This window comes from Lynx rufus, unplaced genomic scaffold, assembly GCF_022079265.1.
Source record: "Lynx rufus isolate CCGP_SWC_20201006 ecotype Redwood Valley unplaced genomic scaffold, mLynRuf1.p SCAF_4, whole genome shotgun sequence".
In the NCBI taxonomy this organism is placed as follows: Eukaryota; Metazoa; Chordata; class Mammalia; order Carnivora; family Felidae; genus Lynx; species Lynx rufus.
In genome coordinates, this window is record NW_025814856.1 from 131289886 (window position 1) to 131312238 (window position 22353).

The window sequence follows — 22353 nt, forward strand, 5'->3', positions numbered from 1 at the left end:
ATCAGTGTTGTGCAGATGAGGTATCCTGGGGCTTTCGGGAAGATTATACAATCAGCAAAGATAAACCAATCAAGCCACATCCCACTCGCTCTCATCCATTTCCAGATGCAGTTACAGACTTCTGCCAGGATGGTGTAGAAAAACAGAAAAATTAGCTGGAACATAAATAAGTATAGTTCTCTACTCCTAAGTTATTCCCAAAGCATTGGTAAAACCCAGGGTTACCCAACAATCTTCACCTTTGGAACCACCCTTCACGGCCCTTGAAGTGCCCGGAGGGCCAGGCCTTTGGCCCTGCCCTCACCGGGACCAAGAGGGACCACTTCAAAACCAGGGCCAGGCAGGACGTGAGGGCCACAGTGCTTTACTCCCGAGGCATACAGGGAAAGCCTGGGCACTCAACTGCTTCTCCCTCAATGTAGTACAGAAGAATGGCAAAGGTGAACAGAAATTGGCCCTGCACTCCTGGGTACCTAGTCTGAAGCTTTCTCAAACTAGGTAGAGGTCAAAAGAGAGGCTGCTGGATAGATCATGCTCCTCTGAACGGTCCTTTGCTAACATAAAAAGCTGCTCCGAATTTCTGCTATGCACACATGCAAACACAGACACTCCAATTCATCCACCTAATTACCCCTTGTAACATTTAAATAGCAGCAGTGAACTACAGGGTCAGGTCAAGGAGGGTGAGATCATTTCCCATTTTCTGCTCAGCTTTACTGCTCAAGCAACAACCCTTGTATCTGTATAGGAAATATGGCTCCAACAGAAATTGCGAGCAATGGGCATGGGACAGAGGTTCACTCTTCACTCAGAAAGACTTGTTATCTAACACAGCCCATCCGGTTGCCTCTGGCAGGTACGGCGTTTCTCTGCAGAGACATGTAAGCAATTCCAGGCATTTGCTTGTTTTCTAAGTATCTCCGTCCCACAAGGACTACCTGAGAAGTTTCCCCAGGTGTTGGATAGATGGCACTGCATGGTCTCTCTCTTGGAGACAGGCAAGAGTTTTCTCTGGAATGTTTGTGTTTGTCAGACAGCAAAGGGGAAGCTGGGAAGAGAAGAAAGGAAGGATCATCAGGGGGTGGAGCTGGAACAGTCTGGAGGACGGGGCTTGTGTGCGGGGGCAGCAGGTTCCGCGGGCACCCTCAGTCTACCCCACGTCCTGGCACTGACCTCTGGCACTCGATGGGGCAGAACTTGTCACGTTAGGCGAAGCAGAGTGAGTAGAACTCAAGCTTGAGGTAGATGGACTTGGCTGGAAATACATGGGAGCTGTTATCACACACTGCTTGGAGGCTTCGGACAACACTGACATATTTAAAACAAAATCACTGCCCTTTTTTTTTTCAAGTAGCCAAAAAAAAAAAAAAAAAGACAAAAAGGAAAAGCCATTTAGAAATCTAAAAAAATCTCAGATCAACAAGGAAGCCTGTCTGAATTAATCAAGAATCCAAGATTTAAAAACAAACAAAACAGTCTAAAAAGAAAAAAATCGAGATTTTGACTCCTGCCAAGGGAACACATCCGTGCTGGTTTTGGCGACATACTAGGACTCAGGACCAGGCAGCAGCACACTCCTGGACTAAAGTGCAAGCAGCAAGACTCCCAGCCTCGGGCACGTCAAGAGGTGAGCGCCTGTAAAAGGCAGAAAACACTCCTTCTTGTTTTCTCCAAAACTGTGTTCAAGGAATGAGTTCCGCAATATGTATTATGCTGCTTTTCTAAAGACAGTGGTAAGGAAAATTTCAGCTTGTTCTACTAAATTGTTATGAATGCCCTATTAGCAGTGTCTGAATAAAATTCTGTGTTGCAAGAGTTACACGGACTCATGTCCTTATAAACTTATGTTTTTTCCTTTAGTAAAAATATTTTGATTATGAAAATTTGTTGACATGTACCTAGGTAGAGAGATGTTATAATGGACCTCTCAACCATGTATTGTGAAGCAAAAAGGCCACTTAGCAATGCTAAGAGGCAGCTAGCATGTGGTGACATGTTCCAAGAGTCCCCAAATGAAGTGGTAAGTTCCAAAGCTAACCCTGTACAGCTTGCCCGGTCTTTCCCATTCTTGCTCATGTCTTCTGAGAGTAGATGGGCGGTTTTGAGAGGACTATCTTTGTAGACTCCAGAGACCAACAAAGCAGTAAGAGTGTTTAAAGGTTTGTCCTTAACTCAAGTTCTTGCTCGCAGATCTGTTCATTAGCACAGCAGAGTGAACGGAAACTCTCACGATTGAGACAGAAAAGGAATACACACGACCAGACGATTAAAAAGCTAATCAAGTACCTGCATGTTAAAGACTTCATCAGAGCTTTCTGATTGCCCTGTAATATTGCTTACTTCAGCAGAAGCTTGGGAGGACAGTGAGGAGGAAGAATATCGGTTGACAGCTGGGTAACTTAATGGGCTGTTTTGGGGGAAAAAAAATGGTCATTAACTCAGTCTCTGAATTGCACTTCATCACATGCTGGCATGGTATAAAACCAAAGGAAAAAAATATACATTCCATTTTGTTGTCTCCTGTTTGCCTCAATATAATCAAATGTTTGAGTTTATTTATTTCTCATGCTGTTGCTGTTTTACCAGTGGCAGATGTCTGCAGCTGCCTTGCGGGTTAATTATTTCATTAAGAAATAGCGTATTTGACAAATTGTGCCATAAAGAATGAGAGAATCATTCCAGATCATCTTGTGGGGATGCCAAATTATAAGATAATTCAGAATATGACTTACCTGCGTCTAGGAATTACCCTGGTACCATCTGGGCTCATCGAAGCAGGTGCTGAGTTTCTACACACACGAGGGCTTCCATTAGGAAAATGGACTGGACTGGCTTGTATACAAGCAGAGAACTCCTAGAGATGTAGTAAAGCACATATTTAAGAGTAATTACATGGGCAAAGTAACTCGTGAGGTATTTTAGTATACTGTGACAAGGCTAAAAGGTTATAAATGTTAAGTTTCATTATTATTAAGCTTTCTCGCCCTTACTTTTTGGGTTTTCATAAAAGCTGAACACGGCACACAGAAGATAATCCAATTTTAATATTGGAGGACTCCCTGGTAAAATGATGCAGTTTGGTAGAAAAACCAAAAGATGTCACTATTGGATGCTTCATCGTCCCTCTAATGAAAAGCAAATGGCAGTGGTCAGACTGCCCCCTATGGACACTCTGTGTACGTACCTGTATCCCTAAACTTGACTTCATCACAAAGAACTGGTCCACCAGCTTTTTGTGTAAGGGTCTCATATCTTGAGGTACAAACTTCTCATGCACGGCCAAACCAAATTCCAAAATCTGTGCCTTGATAATAAGATAAGGAAGAAACTCACGTCAATAGGTAACTCTACCAAGTGCTTGCTAAGGGGTCAAGCACTGTACCATGCACTCTGCATGCGTTACTGTGAATCCTCTCAATCCTACGAGACGGGAACAATCCTTCACTTACGGGTGAGGATCAGAAAGCTCTTGCAGGTGCTAAAAGACAAACGGGGATTCAAACTTAGGTCTTTCTCATTCCAAAGACTTCATTTCCCTGGTACCCTAAGTTCCTTTCCCATGTATCTGAGATCTGTAACAACAACCCTCTTAAGCAAGTATGTGTCCCTTTGGCCCCCTTCTGCACTGGTCAGGATTGGGAAGGAGCGGCTCCCTATTAGTGGGATCAGGTACTTCTCCCTGAGGGATCTCTTTCCTGGACAGCACCCCCTTTTCCACATTACCCTTCTCTCTTCCATCAGGTTCTTCTGTTCCCATCCACCCCTCCCCCAGAATTCCCAAATTTGTAGAGGGGGACACAGAAGTAAAACAGGAACAGGAATTCTATAATAGTTGCTACACTTTTTGTTTTTGTTAAAAGCTATTATTCTCATTCACTTATTATAATGCAATAATTGGAGCAGCTCCTACTTAAAAAGTTTCTTGCTGTGTGGACCCACAAGAGATGGACATAAACATTCCAGTTTCTTTTGTTCTTCAGCTATTAATAGTGCTTAATTCCTTTGATTTGAGTATCAGCTGTCTTTCACATTTTAAAAAATGCCCCATACTACAGTGGTCAAAAGAGCAAACTGCACTGACTGAGAGGAAAGCAAATCACACCATTACCACATGGTTTTTATCTTCATGGCTTGGGAAGATTCAAAACTGAAAGCTCAGGACTGAGCCTGGTGGGTTAGAGCTTCCAGAACCTTCCCTATGGGGACAGGACTATGGCAGCTCCTACCCACAGCTAGTGTATCATAAAGATAAAAATACCTTAAACACCAATGACACCTTTAAAAGGAGTAGTAAGAGTGGAATGTATGTCTGACACATAAAGGAAGAGTCTGATGAGGGATGGAAGGACATGGAAGAGTTGACCTCAAGGGTCAACTGTATGTTGGGTAGGAATCCAGTCTCCATTTTATTTTATTTATTATTATTTTTTTTAAATTTTTTTTAACGTTTATTTATTTTAGGGACAGAGAGAGACAGAGCATGAACGGGGGAGGGGCAGAGAGAGAGGGAGACACAGAATCGGAAGCAGGCCCCGGGCTCTGAGCCATCAGCCCAGAGCCCGACGCAGGGCTCGAACTCACGGACCGCCAGATCATGACCTGAGCTGAAGTCGGACGCCCAACCGACTGAGCCACCCAGGCGCCCCTCCAGTCTCCATTTTAAACACATGCTGTTAGGCGACCTCTCTTTTGTCCAAATCAGGTTGAAGGTTGGGTTCTCCCAGAAGTAGACTCTGGCATGGAGATTAGGATGTTTACTGGGGAGTCACCTGGAATCACTGTCTGTGTGAGGGAGGGGCAGAAGCAGGACTTGACGGAAAAGCAACCAAGGCACAGGGCAGTCACGTCAGCCTATGCTGACACCAGGGGGGCTCTGGGCCTCAAACAGGCTGTCAGAGTTGTGCTCTGTTGGGCCCAAATGGCCAGGCTGTATATCTCCTCCTCAGTCATGGGATGTGGGCCATCCAGGAAGATGGTCATCTTGGGGCAGGCAGTGCTCTGTAGCTGAGGCAATAGCTGAAGGACCTGAGAGCCAAAGGTATCTGTTGACGGCCACCACTCCCATCAGCTGGGGCAACAAGTCCTTTCTGGAAGAGCCAGTGGGGCAGTATGTCCCTGAGTCTACTACATAGTTTTTATCTGAACCACCTCACAGAGGTCCAGAGGAGCATGGTGCCCTCACTAACCTAAATCCCTTCTACTATAGTCTGGCAAAGGTGATATGACTTGCCCAAGGTCACACTGCAGTCACCTGTACTGATTGTCCTGTGACAGAGACCTAAAGTTTCCCCCAACAAGGCTCTTTCCACAAGGCCCTATGAACATAATCAGGCAGGATGTGGAGGAAACAAAGGTTCCTGGTTTTCTTTTTCTTTTCTTTCCTTTTTTTTTTTTTAATTTATGTTTATTCATTTTTGAGAGAGAGAGAGAGAGAGAGAGAGACAGACAGACAGACAGACAGACAGAGTGTGATTGGGGGAGGGACACAGAGAGAGGGAGACACAGAATCCGAAGCAGCCTCCAGACTCTGAGCTGTCAGTACAGAGCCTGATGCAGGGCTCGAACCCATGGACTGTGAGATCATGACCTGAGCCGAAGTCGGACACTTAACCAACTGAGTCACCTAGGTGCTCCCTGATTTTATTTTTCTTGAGAGCCTTCTTGGCCCTTTTAATTATAATTCTTGGGAATGAATTCAGTCAGACTGAATACAGCAAGTAAAAGTCCTGCAGTGAGGCAAACCACTCACAAGAGATTGTGCTCAGGTTAAATACAGATTTTTGAGTATCAACAAAGGCTACACTTACTCCATGATCCTAAGAATTGGATAACCTAACCTGCTCACTTCTAGTATCGACATCATCCCCAGAACCACAGTAGGAACTTATTCTCTATTTCTTTGCAGGTCAACTTAAAGTAATTCCTTTCTCTTTTCCAGATGCTGCATACCTGGCCCTCTTCCAGCCACAGTCCCTGTCTGTGGTCACTTCTTTCTCCCTAGTATTAAGTTCTGTGGATTAAGCCTGCAGAGCATAAAATATGGACTAGAATCAGATACAACCTCATCATTTTCTAATCCAAAAGGGAATGCCTTATTTGTTAATTAATTTGGTATTATCAAGTAGAAAGAGATGCTCTGGTCACGTTTTATCATATGTATTCCATTTTTTATGGAATAACCATTATGCCTCCTACCTCAGAGGTTTTCAAACCATTTTCAGGCCAAGAGCCAGCAACAGGAATGCAGCAGGCAAGAGATGACTCTAGTTCTTTGTACTTGATGGCACTAAATAAAAATAAACTATGCTTCCTTGGAGTAGAAAATGATAGGGTTGAATCTAGTTTTGTCCACACCATATGACCTATAGACTTAGTCTGCAAAACATGATAATGTTTTAAAGGAAAGTCTATTGATTGCTCCCTTACTATAACATTTAAGGCAGAATCTCATGCTTTCATTCACTCATTCATTTATCTATTCATTTTTTTTGAGCTGGCCCAGACTTATCTGAGTCCAAAATTTTGAGTGAAAAGTTGGCATCAAGCCTGCAGCAAGTCCTTAGGGAGAGAACATTCAAGCACTATTCTAAGAGACTACATGAGGTTGCTTGTTATAAGGGGCTGCCATAGTTTACTCACTGTTAAATTTACTTTTGCATCAAAGTGGAAAGTTAAAGTAAAAATTAGCAATTTTGAATACATTACAGATGAATCTATAACCCTTGACTGACCGCTTCTGTTAGAACACTGATGGAGAGAACCACGTAGATGGGTCCCTGGGTAACCATGCACACATATCTCGGCAGGAGAGAGAGGTGACTGGCTTCTGTCCCCACCTACCTGCTCAAGCATCAGTTCTCTTAACCGTGCAATTTTCTCTCCATCTTCAGGGTGACTTAAGATATATTCTTTGACAAAAAATGCCTAGAAAGAGAAGGGATAGTTTACTTCAGGAGAGTTAAAAAGAAAGTGAAAGACACAGTTGCTTCTAAAGACCTGGCATCTTTTTTTTTTTTTTTTTAATTTATTTATTTTGTGGAGGGGAGGGGCAGAGAGAAAGGGAGAGAGAATCCCAAGAGAGAATTGGAGGGCTCAAATTCATGAACTGCAAGACCATGACCTGAGCCAAAATCAAGAGTCGGACGCTTAACTGACTGAGCCACCCAGGTGACCCATGGACCTGGCGTCTTTAAAGAAACACCATTGTAGGGGCGCCTGGGTGGCGCAGTCGGTTAAGCGTCCGACTTCAGCCAGGTCACGATCTCGCGGTCCGTGAGTTCGAGCCCCGCGTCAGGCTCTGGGCTGATTGCTCAGAGCCTGGAGCCTGTTTCCGATTCTGTGTCTCCCTCTCTCTCTGCCCCTCCCCAATTCATGCTCTGTCTCTCTCTGTCCCAAAAATAAATAAAAACGTTGAAAAAAAAAATTAAAAAAAAAAAAAAAAAAGAAACACCATTGTGAACCACATTTCTGGGGCAGAAGGAATGACTCCTACTGAAGGCAGCTGGTCAGAAAGAGAACAAAAGAAAAGGATTGTTCAAGGAAGAGCAGGGATTGTATAAATAAGAATCTTTGGTAAACCAAGCAAACAGCAAATCAAATCAATAAGCTTTGTATCCTAAAACGAAGTGCTTTAAGATTCAGTATGACCAAAATGACAGCCTCCTCACCTTGTAAGCTACTTTGACTTTCTGTTTAAAACCAAGAGGGGAGATGAAAAGTCTGTTTAAAGTACCTACTAAAGAAGATCAAACTTTTCTATGCCTGTGAACCTCTTTGCACAGGGAAATGGTTTTAGGTAGACATTTATTAAATAATCCTGATACCCTTACTACTTTATTCATCCAAGAACACACACACACACACACACACACACAGTTTTATCCTCAAAAATGTCATATACTGGAAAAATGGAGTCAGTGTGCATCACAAATGACTATATGTTTGCTCTATTTAACAAAGAGCTCTGTGTCAATTGTAGCCCTATGTTAGTTTGTGGATATGCACACATATTTTGAAAAAAAACCTCTGAAGCCCCAAGAAATCACATTTAAAAACTTTCAAATGATACCTAATCCTCACCTCTTGATACCTGGAAACTCCACCATTAACCGCAGCATCTATAACTCCATTCAGGCACATGGTCAAGGGATTAATATTCTGCATCTGTCTTGTCTGACACTGACTAATCAGAGTCTTCAGCTGCTGATTCTTATTTTCCAACACTTCGATTGCATTTTCCAGAGGACTCATTTCCACCTGAGAAGCAAATGGGCATAAATATATATTGGATTTTGTGACACTCAAGAAGAAAGTACATCATCCATGTTCTGAATGATTTGTGCTCCCCCTCGGCTGCCATCAATATCTCTACCAGGGGCCATACAGTAGAACAGACAGGATGTGGAAGACAAATTAGCTGTTCATTCGAAGGTCTGGAAAGTGAAGGTGATTATACTGATTGGTTGAAATGTGATTTGGATAATCAGCAATCATCAATCCCATATTAGCACTGCAACAATCAATGTAACCCGCAAAGAAAATCTAAGCATCTCATGCCTGTTAAAACTCACTTATCTTTTCTCCTGAAGGGCTAAATATTCAGGGGCCCTGCATATTATTATCACATTTCTAAATGCTTACTTAATGCAAAGCACCACAGGAGATACAAAGATGCATTTACAAACCCTCTGATGTCAAGACGCTTTCAACCCACTTGGGAAGATGGGACATATGCCCATATGGACCCCATATGCATATATAACAGCACCATAAGGTGGCACAGGATGGTACTCAGTTGGGAGTTATAGAAAATAAGTTAATCATATATGCTGCAGGATCTATTTTTTGAAGGAGAGCCAAAAAGAATTATAATGACTTAAAAATTCTAGCTTATATGGGGGACCGAACTGAAAATTATGAAAATGTTCTTCAAATATTTAACATTGGAGCCATTATTGTCATTGACATTGTCTTTGAAGAGAAGGTCTGCCAAGCTCTTAGCTATAAAGTAATTCAATCTTACAATAAACACATTTAAATATTGTGGTCTTTTTTTCAGTTAAGGAAACAAACTGGACTTTTAAAGTTCACTTACATCATCATAAAACAACACTGCAAAGTACGAGAATAATTTGACAATGTAAAAATTAATATTATACATTCATCAAGAGAGACTAGTAAGGAAAGATAAGCCAGAAAGTAGAAAGTATTTATAACCTAGAAAACCATCAAAGAGCCTCTGTCCAGAATATATATACAACTCTTTTTTTTATAATAAAAGAATAAAGATTTTTATTAAGCATTGTAAGTTGCATTCAATAGCCTTCGATACACCATGCCACAACCCACCTACAATCAGTCAGACCCAACAGCAGTTTGTTCTTGCACAATCCATGAGTTAGGGCAGAACTCCCTTCAACTTACAGTAAGATCTTACTCAGGTCTTGCGGGCAGGGATTGGGGAATTATATCTCATTTCTGACCACTAATGTGTGATGAGGAGCATCAGGAGAATTATATGAAAATGAGTAAGAAGTGATTCTGATCTCAAAGTACATTTTTTGGAAGCATTAATAAAAACATCAAAATGATATAAGTATACCTGTTCAGAATATATATAGAACTCTTATAAACCAATAAGGAAGAGGCAAACAACTCAGTAAAAATAGGCAAAAGACTTAAACAGGCACTATATTTACAAAGGAAGAAGACCAAGTGGTCAATAAATATTTGAAAAGGTGTTGAACCTCATTTGTGATCAAAAAAGTGAAAAACAGTACCACAATAATATAGTACTAACCATTCACCAAAATGGCAAAAATAAATATGACAATAGCAAATGAGGGTGAGAATGAGAGTACTAGAATCTCTCAACTTCTGCTGTTGGAAGTTCAAATTGTTTCAATCGCTTTGGAGAACAGTTTGGCATTAAACGCTAAAGTTAAAGATATCTTTATTATATTTTATGGTCTTGCAATTCTATGCAAGTGTATGTTTGAGAAAAAAAGTCAAATAAGAGATGTATGTACATGTGTGTGAATAAACGTACAAAAATTGTCATAAATGTCTCCAAAATCCCTATGTCCATTGATAAGAGAATGCATAAACATATTGTGGTATGTTCACACAATGGAAGAGTATGCAGCAGTGAAAACAAACTTCAGTCACATGTAATAACACTGTGACAAATAATACTGAGTGACAGAACCAAGTTACAAGAGAATATATACACTATGATACTGTTACATCAAGTTCAAAACCAGGCTAAACTAAACTGACTTGTTTTAGAGAATCGTAAACTTAGGTGACCAACCAAGGAAGGGAAATAGATACCAGGTAAGTGAGGATAGTGGTGACCTGTAATGGAAAGTGAGTGACTTGTGACTGTGAAGGAATACATGGGAACCTTCTAGGGTGCTATTGGCAATGTAGTGTTTCTTTACAGAGTGCTGGTAAATAAGTATTTACTGTCTAGGACAATAAGCCTTTGTTTTATAATCATAAAACCTAAATCATAAAGGAAAAGTCAGAATTCTGATGGACTAAAAGGTAAAAAGTCAGACATCTTAGAAAATGGAACACTGGTTGCTAGGGGCTGGGGAGGGGAGAAAGGGGAAATATTCAATGGATATAGTTTTAGTTTTGCAAGATAAAACTGATCTGTTGCATAATAATGCACACATAGTTAACACTATTGTACTGTATGCTTAAAAATGGTTAAGATGAAAAATATTGTGTTTTGGCCAATGGGGAAAAAAATTCATGCTCATCTTTAGAAGTTCAAATGCTATTAATATGAAAAAATTCAAAAACAAATTGCAACAAGCACAGGCAAAAGACAAACAGTAACTTGGGGAAATATTTCCATATATATTCCTGATAAATTATTGTTATTTCTCAAATACTAAAGAAAACCAAAGGCTATAATTCACAAAATAAATATATGAAAAAATATCATCTTTACTTGCATTCAACAAATGCCCCCCCCCAAAAAAAAAAAACCAAACAAACCCTAGTATGATCATTTTTGGTTTATTATTAGGAAAGATTAAAATAACATAACCCCCAGTGTTGGAGAGGATGGTGGGAAAATGGGTATTCTCAAGAACAGTTATCCCCACCAGACAAGACAGAAGTTGATACTGCCATTGTTGGCCCATGAATCAAAAGTTAAATTGTGGACTCTTTGATAGACCAATTCATTTCTAGGGAAATTATTCTAGGGAGATGGTCAAAAGAAGTATGTGAAAAACAATGTGTAAAAAACATTCATTGAAAGATTATTTTCCTCTTGTCCCTGGATTTTGATCTTTAAATGCTGTTTACCACCAAAAAGAAACAGGAGTCACTGGAGAAATGGAGAACCTAGTTATCCCAGTAAGCCAGGAAGGTGGCTGGGAGGAAGGCAGTAAAGCAGCTGGCCTGTGATTCATTCACTGTCTCTAATGGAGGAATATCCTTGGGGAACAGAAAGGAAGGCAGGTGATCTGGTCTTATCCCCTTGTCAACTGAACCTTCAAGTAAACAGTCCAAGACTAATTGCCAGAAGGAGGAGATGGTATCTGTGTCCCCAGCTAAGGATTGCTTTCAGTAATAAAACTGATAAGCCATGATATAGGATTCCCTACATAATGTCCCAGGTAAGTTTCATAACTGTCTGCAGTATAAAATGGAGTATTTCATAATGTGAATTTCATAATTTAAATGTACCCTGTGTATGAGGGATCCCGTGAATTTCACTTAGAGACTCCATCTGTTCCAAATTATTATTGATGTGAGAAAGAAGGACCTGGAGGCCAAGGCCTGAGGTCTCAGATGTCTCTCTGCTTCATATGAGCCTCTTGATTGCCTTAAAGTTATTAGTAAAGCTTGATGCTGATTCCCACATCTGATTTGACAATCCAGTCCTATGTGTTAGCTCAGTAACAATGAATACTTGGATACTGTAAAAAAGACTCAAAAGTCAATTTGAAGAGGTTCCCAATGGGCAAAATGGAGCAACTTGAAAATCAGTAAGAGTAACAATTACAATGAGTTAAAAAAAAAAACACAAAAAACCCAGTATGCTTAAATCCACGAGTTACGAATGATACATAAAACAAAGCCAACCAAACAAAAAACTTCTCTGGTCGCTTCTGTAGGGTGTCATCCTTCCTTTGCTATATCTCATGGTAATCATATAGTTGATGAGGGAATGTTTCTCATTACAGAAGTGTTCCAATGAATAAACAAAAAAGGAGTGATAAAGTATTTTACCATTTTGTGACACTCAGTAGGCTGGGGCCATGATCATCAGTGGCTTCCAATGTAACAACAAAAAAGAGACAACCAGAAGCATAACACCACCTAGGAAGTACTCTTGCAAAAAAAAATAATAAACAAAAACCAATAATAACAACAGCATCTTATCAAGTCTCTAGATCTAACTGCCAATTTACAAAAAATATAGGGGCAAAGAAACATGTTAAATTACCCCACTGGTTCGCAGGCTGCAAATTGCAAGGGGAAAAAGAGCAATTCAGGGAGAACCTATAAATCAAAAGAGACCTTAGGAGACATTTCAGCCAAGTGCGATGTATGGCCCTGATGTGGATCTGAATTCAAACAACAAAAGACAACAAATAAACAAAAACTCATAAAAGAAACAGACTCTTGGTGAAGTGTAAACGCTGGTTATTTTACGTCAAGGAATTACTGTTCATTTTTTAAGACGGGATAACGTATGATATTGTGGTTATGTTTTCTCGTTATTGTGGTTATGTTTTTTTGTTAATACACATCCTGAATTATTTATAGATGAGATGATATAATGTCACATTTACTTCAAAATAATCCAGTGTAAAAGAGGATGGAGCTGATGAGACAAAATTGGCCTTTTTGACAGCTGTTTAAGTAAAATGATGGGTACATCAGGTTTGTTATGTATTTATTTTTGTATGATACAACTTAAATTTAAAAGGGACACCGGATGCTGTACACAGAAGTGACTGCAAGGGGTTAGGGTAGAAGCATGTGACCACTTAAGACACTACTGCAGGAATCAGACACTAGATGGCGCTATGAGTAGGGGCTGGTGAAGAGTGGCTGGATTCCGCATATATTTTGAAAGGAGAGCCACGTGATTTTCTGATGGATATAATGTGAGATGTGAAAATATTCTCATTATCTTTAGTTGGAGTTTAAAAAGTCATCACAAATTTCTTTTGTGGTTTATCTTGTTTAAAATTTTTTAAATGAGCTTACTTATTAATGGGGGAAAGTACCTATTTTTTTATTTGTTCTCAAAACAATAAAAACAATTACTGAGAAAACAGTACTTCAAAGGCTTTGCTATCTTTGCAAGAATGGGATAATAAACTCTGGGGCTATGTGTTAGAGAATAAAGGCCCACAATCCCATCAGAAACCTTTGGCACCAGATGGTTCACAATTCAGAAAATTTCAGATTTTAGAAACATAATATAAGGCACAGATAGTTTATTACGTAACCCTCAAGCAGGGTCCGGGAAGATTATTTTTAACCAATGCCTTAATATTTCTGAAGTAAAACATATGAATATTCATACTATGTGAAATAAAGATCGTAAATGGTCCTAACAGCAGATCAGGTTAGGTTTATTACCAATTGAGTTTTGGAGCTGAACTTATGACAACACCTTTTGGTTTTTCAGAATCTTTCAGATTTTGACAACGTACATAAGGAATTTCAGTTCAGGTTGGCATATATGTATTTAGTACCTACTGCCTCTGATCTCAAGGGCCTCATACACTATGAATTAAAGTAAAGTAGTAAACCAGCAACTTTAATAGAGGGTGAGGACATACCAGGCAGTGGGAACAAGAGAAAGACATAAGGTTGTCATGAGTGGGCTGTGTTCAGAGAACAAAGTAGCCCAATTAAATTTGTTCTGTTTGACAGAATGTAAGATTATATATTCTAATAAAGTAAGCAGCTGATGTTTGAAAGGTTGTGCTTAGTAATGCTTCTTTAATCATTATCAGCATGGTACTTTCTATGAGTAGTGTGTGTGTGTGTGTGTGTGTGTGTGTGTGTGTGTGTGTGTGAGGGGGTAATACTTCAAAGGTTAGGGCCACTGGTGAGACCTCAGAGAATTTAACCCTCTGGGTAGTAAGTAGCTGAAATGGCTCTCTGAATCATTAATGCAGGGTAGATGACTAAGAACAGCGATGTGGGCTGGGCCCATGCCATTCAGCGGGAAGCATAAGGCTAAGACTTTCTGACACTGTTGGGCGACCTCTCCTCTTCTATGGAAGGCACCAAGGTACATAAGTGGGGACCCTGGACTCAGAACCTACAAGAATACAACAGCACTGAGGCAGTCTGATAAACTGAGTTCCATTTGTCTAGGAAGCCATATGAAATTTTTAGCACTGTAAAAGGAAAATGCCACTACATCCTTAGCTTCAATGAGCATGATAAGCTGAGTGGTTTCAATGCTTAGTGAGATTTCAGGCAGGACGAGGCATTCTTGGAAGACCATTTGGGCAAAAGCTGCTTTTATTTACCCACTGACGGAATGAGCCTGTTACCTAAGAAAGGGGTTAAATGATGTCTTCACAACTGCCACGTCTTCTATCAGCTAGAGGACTCTGGCCACCAGAGGGCTGCCCTCAGCCAGGACAGATGTCCCAAAGGAGGGAGAAGGGACGCTGCTTGGGTGCAGGGCTGCCATCAAGGCTCAGCCAGCCTGAAGAACAGCACAGGCAGCAGGGCGAGGTTTCACCCTGGACGTAGCTGCTGTCAGCACCCAGAACTGGGGGCTGGAGCTGGGGCATGGTTTACAACCTGAAGGGGACCCGGGTGCTGCAGTTTCCAGGTTCTATAATGACACCCAAGGGTCTCTAGCAGGTGTTCATCCAGGACTGCTCAGTGAGACCAATTCAGTAGCCTCTGTTCCACTGCCAGAGGTAACAGCACAGACTTCCAGTGCGTCAGATACAGTGCTGGGGCTCTGTACTAGCCTCAGGCTGCCTGTAAGGAAACTGAGCTAAAAGAGTTGGATGTAACTGGCTTTTGAGGCAGGAATATCTGGGTTTGAGTCTATCCTTTTCCAACATCTTAACACGAGACCTCTGGCAAAGGCTTTTAACTTCTTGTTAAGACCTGTAAGAATAGGGATAGAAATACATACCTCATAGTTTGGGTCTGGTGATTAAATAAGATAAGGTAGAGAACCCCTCCCCACTAGCCTGCAGTAGTTCAAATACCAGCTCCCCTAACTCGAGGGCCTGAGTTGTTTACATGCTGCAGTCGTAGTTATTTTTTGGAGAATCTCTCCAACCGGCCAGACTAGGAAAACAGTAATGTTCCCCTAAAGCCTTGGTCACAGCGGTCAATACCATAAACACTCACTAACTTACATGTGCTTCCATGGACTTGGAGTCAACAGCAGAAGCACCTGACATATGGCGGGACTCCCAGTGAGCAACTGTGGTGGGAAAGTACTTGAGAATAAGCTCTGATCCTTACCACTTCACGCTTTTCCACTTCAAACCAGCGGGAAATTCCAGGTAAACTCTGCACCAAGTATAATGATGTTCTCTCCACCCAGAGACTCTACGGAATACAAAACAAATTAAATCCCCAAGTGTCCCTTCTTTCTAGTTACTGAGCTATGGCTAATGTTTGCCATCAATTTGGTCAGGTTTGCTGATTTCTGGAAGCTTTTCCTTAGTATTCATTCTAGCACGTGGGCAATCCCTTCACACTCAAGAAGTTACCACGTAAGGTATAGCTGAAGCTAGGTTAATAATTCCATTCTATGTTGTCTGACACTTTTTCCTGTGTGCAATAAATGATCTACTTCAGACAACAAGCTTAAAATAGAGTAACAGGCCATCCCATTATTTCCTTTGCAATTTCTTTCAAATTCCAATTTAAACTCTCTTCACTCCTTCAGGTCTTGGGGCTTGTCATTTCTATCTGGAAGGGGTAATAGTATCAGCTAGTCAACACAGGATCAGAATAACAACATCCCAAAGGAGGAAAGGCCCAGGAGGAATCATGGAGCTCCATCTTTCTATTTTAAAGATGAAGACGCTAAGCATCAAGGAGGCAACATGACCTGCTCAGAGGTATATTCTAGTCACCTGTAGAGCCAGCACAGACCCCACCTACTAGAACTTCTGACTTCCTCACCGTGCCACACTTCCTCATGCACGTTTGAACTGCCACCACCCAAGAGGATCTGTATTTAAAGAGCGGAGGCTTCCCCTGGTCAGGAAGAGCATCCCCATGACACAGGAAGGCATGGCCGCCTTGATTAAGAGCAGCTGTTGGATGACAGATTTCACCTTCGTCAACCATGTTTCTGTGCCCATGCCTCATTTTTCTTATTTAAACAAAGTATATTCTCAAGAGAATGATACACTTTACAAAATCCCTGAAAGAATGCCACGTATTCAACAACAACAAAAACAGGAGGATTTCTTCGTGTCAGCCAAGATCTACTGAAACCGACTGGGCAGAGTCCCTGTGACAGTGGCTGGAAGCCTTCTGGTGGTGACAAGGAGGTAAGCAGGTATGGAAGGGCTCAGGGCAAAGAGAAAGGCATGCTGGAAGCGCTGGGGGAAGCAGAAGGAAGGAGGCAGGCACCTCATTCTGTGGGAGGAGGACAGCACTTTTCAGAGGAGGTGACACGTGAGTGGAATGCTGAAGAGTGAGTAGGAGTTTGCCAGGCGGAGGAAGGGGGGGGAGCGCTGCAGGCAGCAGGAAGCAGCCTGCGCTGAGGCCCCGATTGCTTGCGAAAAGGGCATGGCAGGAGATGAAGAAGAGAAGTTCAATGTTGCGGGAGCTGAGAGGAGGGTGAGTGGGCGGGCTGTGGCGCAGATGAGGCTTCCGGAGGGGCAGTTTGGAGCCAGATGCCAAGGGCTGTCGGCACAGGAAGCAGGAGCCAGATTTATCATCATTTTCTAGGAGGACTGCTATACCACGGATAAATACTTAAAGTGACAGCCATGAGGAAAGGTGGTGCAGCAGAAAATGCAAAGGAGAAGATACCAGAAGGTGTAGGGTGTATGGGTAATGAGAACGTGACTCTGAGCAAGTCAGCTGCCTGCCTCCAGTGGATCTCTGACTTGTTCAGTGTAAACAACTGCAGTGAAAACCATAGCATAAACCAACGATCACTAATTGGTTTGGGGAGACGCTAACAAAAATTGAAGTATCCAAAAGGACTAGAAAATGCTCATGGATCTTTTCAGGAACCTCCCAGTTCTGTCTTCCCATAGTTTCTTTGCCTTGATATTTAAGCCATCAGACCTCTTTGCACAGAGGACGGCTGTGTTGAGGGCCGTCATAACACTGCAGAATGGCCATGCCTAATTCCTGGAGCTACTGCTGGGCACACTGAGAACTGGCACTTAGGCAGAGGCCACAAGGGGAATTAACATCAGACAGTCATTGCTAACAGTATCAGGAGAATGTTTCCCAGCTTAAAGAGACACTCTGTGATGAAAGGAGCCAAGCCAAATAACCCACAGTAATAGGTTTGTTTTGCATTCTTTGTATGGGGGGAAATAGTGACTAACAGAGATCTATCTGGTCTTGCCTTGTCAGTGTCAAGGAAAGAGGAGACTATAATGTGTCTGTGGAACCATCCTGCCCCTTTCCCCCTGTGGAGCTGAGAGACAGCCAGAGGGAGCTCTGGACGGTAAGGTATATTGCAACTACTCACAATGGACTGGCACATGCAAGGAGTCTATGGTTTCCTTTTATCCTGTGTCTTCTCACAAGTCCTAATGACACATCATTCTAACAAGAAAAAGCAGAAGATCACACAGAAATTTCCTGCTGCTCCCAGTCTCCAAATCTTCTTTTCCCCTATTGATTAAGCATTCTTCACTCACTGTGGTCTGTGGTATCTCAGAACAAATATTCTGAGGTCCCCACAGTTGGTTCCGTATGAATGAATGAGAGGGCTGAGCTCAATCATGACATCTCCGAGGCTGGTCTGAGGACTACCGGCACGGTCACAAAAAAAGCTGCTTCCAGGGCTTCCTCTCAGACCTACTGAGTCAGGATTCCTGACTCTGATTTCTGACTCAATCTGATACACAGAAGAATTTGAGATCAACAAGACTAAATGATTTCTCCTCCCTTCTGGTTCTATCACCTGACTCTATTCTGAGTAAATATTTATCGAGTGGCTTGTCCCAAGATTCTCACAGGAAACCACATGTAATAGAACTGCACGATACCTTGAATTCATTCTCTTTATCTTTGGTGCCCTTGTGAAATGGTCTGTCATAGCGGAATTTCCAGATATGATTCACTTTATAGAAACTTTTGATGTTGTCCGGAACACCCTCTCTCTGCAGGACCTCCTGGCTCTCCGGAATGGGAGTAACAGCATATATCTGTAAATCTAGGATTAAAAAGTCAAGGAGGAAACCCAACTTGGCAAACTCGGTGGAAATCTGGCTTGAGCTGAGCTGTGGCAGAGAGAAGAGGATGGGTAACAATCTGGTGTTTCCATTGGTTCGAAATCATTTTAAAAATTGCTAGGAAGGTGCCAAGAACTCAGTTGACAACAAATCATTTCTCAAACTGCAGGCCTTGAACTAGTTTTAGGTAGGTGATTCTGACAAAGTATCTGTTTAAAATGTCTATAACTTGTGAATTTATCACTGATTTGTCTGTTTTCTTTCCTCCTTTTTTTTTTTTTTTTTTTTTTTTTTTTTTTTTTTTTTTGGTGGGGGTGAGTGGCTATGGCTTGGATCTTAGGTACTTAGAATTACATTAACTGTAATCCTTGTTTAAGAGACACTCTTATCCTTAGTCTATGCATGTCCCCTCTTAATTTGTTTGTATAATAATGTATAAATACCCATGCAACCATGACCAAAGACAGGAACCCGTTGTGACAGTGATTTTTATTTACCTGTGTGATGCTCTGTGTCTCCAGCCTTCCCACACTTAAGCTATCACTCTCCCAAATCTTCTACTGATAAGCAGAGTGTTGTTGGTGTAGTTGATATTTAAAAAATTACATTAGAGGGGTATCATATTTACTTGTATGTTTTACACCTTCTTCTCTTTTCATCCTAAGAAGGACAGCAAAATCTTTTCCCTTATGGAATTTCTTGCTTCTATTGCATTTTATTTTCTACTTTGAAATGGTATCCATAATTACCAGTGGGAGTTTCTTGTCTTCTTTATGAACATAAGTTTCAGGAAGACAGAAGCCATCACACAGGAGTGCTGGGGTGAATTCCCTTTGTCTCTAATGCCTGTGTAATTTCATTTGGATTGCTTATATTTAGACAATGGGAGTTTCAATTACACAGCCATCACTAAAGGCTGTCCAGGATGCCATGGCTAAGAGTTCCCCCAAAGACACTAAGGTACCTTGTTTCCTTCCTTCCAGAATAAAAGTATCACAGGAAAAGGGGGTGAATGATATGTGCCAGTAAATATAACACTATCATTTCCTCGAACTGAAGCAGTTTCCACAGGATATGTTGGAGGAAAATTATTCTAAGGGAGATCACTAAAAGGAGCTTTAAAAGCAGGTTTGAGACACAGAAAAGTTTTAATTGAAAGGAAAAAATTCTTTACCAGAATCCTTAAGGGATTTCCTTTCAACCGACATTGTGATAATAACCAGAACATTCTGCTCAGAAGGAGCTAAGCTGACATCAAGGTGATGAGAAGGAGAGAGAGTGAGAACATGGCTATGGCAGAGGGGGCCAGAGGCTGAACAGCCTTGCACGAAAATGCGCTGCGGCTAACGGCCAGCGGCTCTAACTGCACTCACTGCAGCCCCTCCTAGGTGTGGATACACTGAGCTTCCGCCTGGAAGATGGTCTCATCAGGCTGATTGGCGTGCTGCATGGCGATGGCGTGGGGGAACTCATTCAGCATTCTCTGTTGGAAGGCCTCCAGCCTTTCGTAGTCATGCCCTCGACACACAAACTCCTTATTCTGCAGGAGAAATAAAAAAAAAAAAGAAATTAGAGCCATATAGTCGAGTGCATTAATTACAGAGAGAAGCCAAAAAATAGGGCAATGGCAGTAAGGGAGCATATGCCTCACATCAATAGACTGTCACAACAACAACAAATCCAAAACACTGACACAGTCTGAAAAATTTGCCCAGATACGAAAAATGCAGGGCAAGGATCATGAGCTTCACTTTCTACTGCTTTTGATAAGACTCAGTAGTATGTGCCAAGCTTGTGTGCATGAGGTGCAAAGAGGCATCTGATTCTCAGAGCACCGAAGTATAAAACAAAGCAATCATGTTCTCTCTGAATGCTAATGAGCACATGTGTTAAAGATTTTTTTTTTTTTTTTTTGATAAGCTGGATATCAGAGTTTGGTGGGTGAATTCTCAATTTGGAGGAAAAGAAAGTAAATGCAATCTCCAAAAATGCGCGTTAATGCATTTTTTTTATAAAGGCCACAGAGATCAACACCGGATCCTCAACACTGGATTCCTACATGGAAAAAAGGAAGACTATCACCGTCTGTATTCCTGCTCTCAGCAGGGCCGGAATGGGAAACTTCCCTGCCGTAACAAACTGGGCTTGGCTTCCTGTAGCCGAGAGTCTTGTTAACTGGCCCAAGATAGACTTAGGATTTTTAGGGCCTTGCTAAATGTTGGACGTTATTTTGTTTTGTTTTTTGTTTGTTTTCTTTTACAAGATATAGAAGCACTCTGTGGGCTGGGACTGTCTCTCATTCAGGCAAAAAATGGTGAAGGTTATCCTTGAGGTAGTCTAAAGAGCTGGAAAGATGGGCAGGTTTCTGGAAAGCACCTTTGAAGTCAGGTTAGATATGAGGAACTCTTCCTGACAGGTGAGTAATAATGAAGTTACAACTGTTGAAAACAGTCACTGACTAGGTACTCTGCATATATCTTATTTAACCCCAACAAACGTGAGGGGGTCATTCCCACATCCTGCCCCATTTTATAATTGGGAACCACGGATCAAGATCTTTATGTACTTTGGCGATGTGTATTAGATTCAAACTCAGGTGTGAGACCAAGGCCTGAGCTCTGTCTCCACTGAACATGGCTGACACATCCAGAAAAAACTCCTGGCAGCTATGGGGACCACGAAAGGTTGTAGGTGACATGCCCTAAAGATCTTTAAGAGAAAGAGGGCATGGTTCATGGTCTTGGGGAGCTAAGGCCCCAGGTTCTCAGAGATTCTTATAATTACACAAATGCCCTAAGGAAGAACTCTGAGTCACCTGGAAGAAGTCAGAAACCAGGGGGCAGGGGGCAGGGGGCTCAGGGTTGCAGCTGAGAAAAGGCAGGTGGAGGCAAGCAGAAAAAAGAGCAGGGAATGGGCTCTGAAAACCTGCCACAATTCTTCACAAACCTCCAAATAAATCACAATCCTTTGGTAATACAGGCTAAGACAGACTACCTAGAAATCAGGACCCCCCCTCCCCCCCCCCCCGCACTAACAATCCCATATTTAAAACTTTCTAGATAAAACAAAGTATACTTTCTGATACTATTTTTTTAACATTCTATTCAAAAGATAATAAATTTGCTTGATAAAATAAGACTATACATATGATAAATATTCCTGCTTATTACAGAAGTCCCAAAGTAAGTATCTGACTGTTCTAATAACTGCAACATTTTTAAAGCAATGCTTAAATCTTAGAGCAGGTTATAAAATCAGGGGTTATTCTAAGCATATAATCATTTAATGGTGTTAAAAAGTCATTCTGAAATAAAAATAAACTTGGCATCTGATATTGGAGTTGTCAGGAAATAAAAAAGAATTAAACATTTCTCCGATCAATACTTTTTTCATCACAGCTTTGAGATATAGTTCACATACCATAAAATACACCCTTTTGAAGGTTTTTAGTATATGCACAGAGCAACTATCACCACTGTTGAATTTGAGAACATTTTCATTACCTTGTAGAGAAACTCATATCCATTAGCAGTCATTCCTTGTTTCCTCTGCCCCTGCACCCCTATCCCCCACCCCAGCCCCTGGCAACCACTAATCTGCTTTCTGTTTCTGTGGATTTGCCTATTCTGGACATTTCATATAAATGGAATCATACAACATGTAGTGTTTTGTGACTGGCTTCTTCTACTTAATATATGCTACAAAGTGGCTGAACCACTTTGTACCATGTAACAGTATTTTATTCCCTTTTTACTGCTCAATATTCCATTGTATGAATATACCGTATGTTTTTCTATCTATAGGCTAACGGACGTTTGGGCTGCTTCCACTTTTATGCAATAATGAATAATGCTGCTATGAACATTTGTGTATAGGTCTTTGTGTAGACATATATTTTCTCTTGAGTATATACCCAGGAGTCGCATTGCTAGGTTACCTTTGTTAATAC

General features: G+C 41.4%; 1 protein-coding gene across 1 annotated transcript in view; it reads right to left on the minus strand.

Annotated features, from left to right (window-relative positions):
- The window catches only part of DOCK4 (dedicator of cytokinesis 4), a 437799-nt gene that overhangs the window by 11588 nt on the left and 403858 nt on the right, over positions 1 to 22353 (minus strand). Inside the window, exons 39-48 of the mRNA XM_047096261.1 lie at positions 19803 to 19944; positions 18219 to 18385; positions 15490 to 15576; positions 8080 to 8256; positions 6841 to 6924; positions 3185 to 3304; positions 2733 to 2854; positions 2287 to 2407; positions 1174 to 1255; positions 939 to 1048 (exon numbers count right to left, since the gene is read on the minus strand). Coding sequence (XP_046952217.1) covers positions 939 to 1048; positions 1174 to 1255; positions 2287 to 2407; positions 2733 to 2854; positions 3185 to 3304; positions 6841 to 6924; positions 8080 to 8256; positions 15490 to 15576; positions 18219 to 18385; positions 19803 to 19944 — 1212 coding nt within the window. The remainder of the gene's footprint in view (positions 1 to 938; positions 1049 to 1173; positions 1256 to 2286; positions 2408 to 2732; positions 2855 to 3184; positions 3305 to 6840; positions 6925 to 8079; positions 8257 to 15489; positions 15577 to 18218; positions 18386 to 19802; positions 19945 to 22353) is intronic.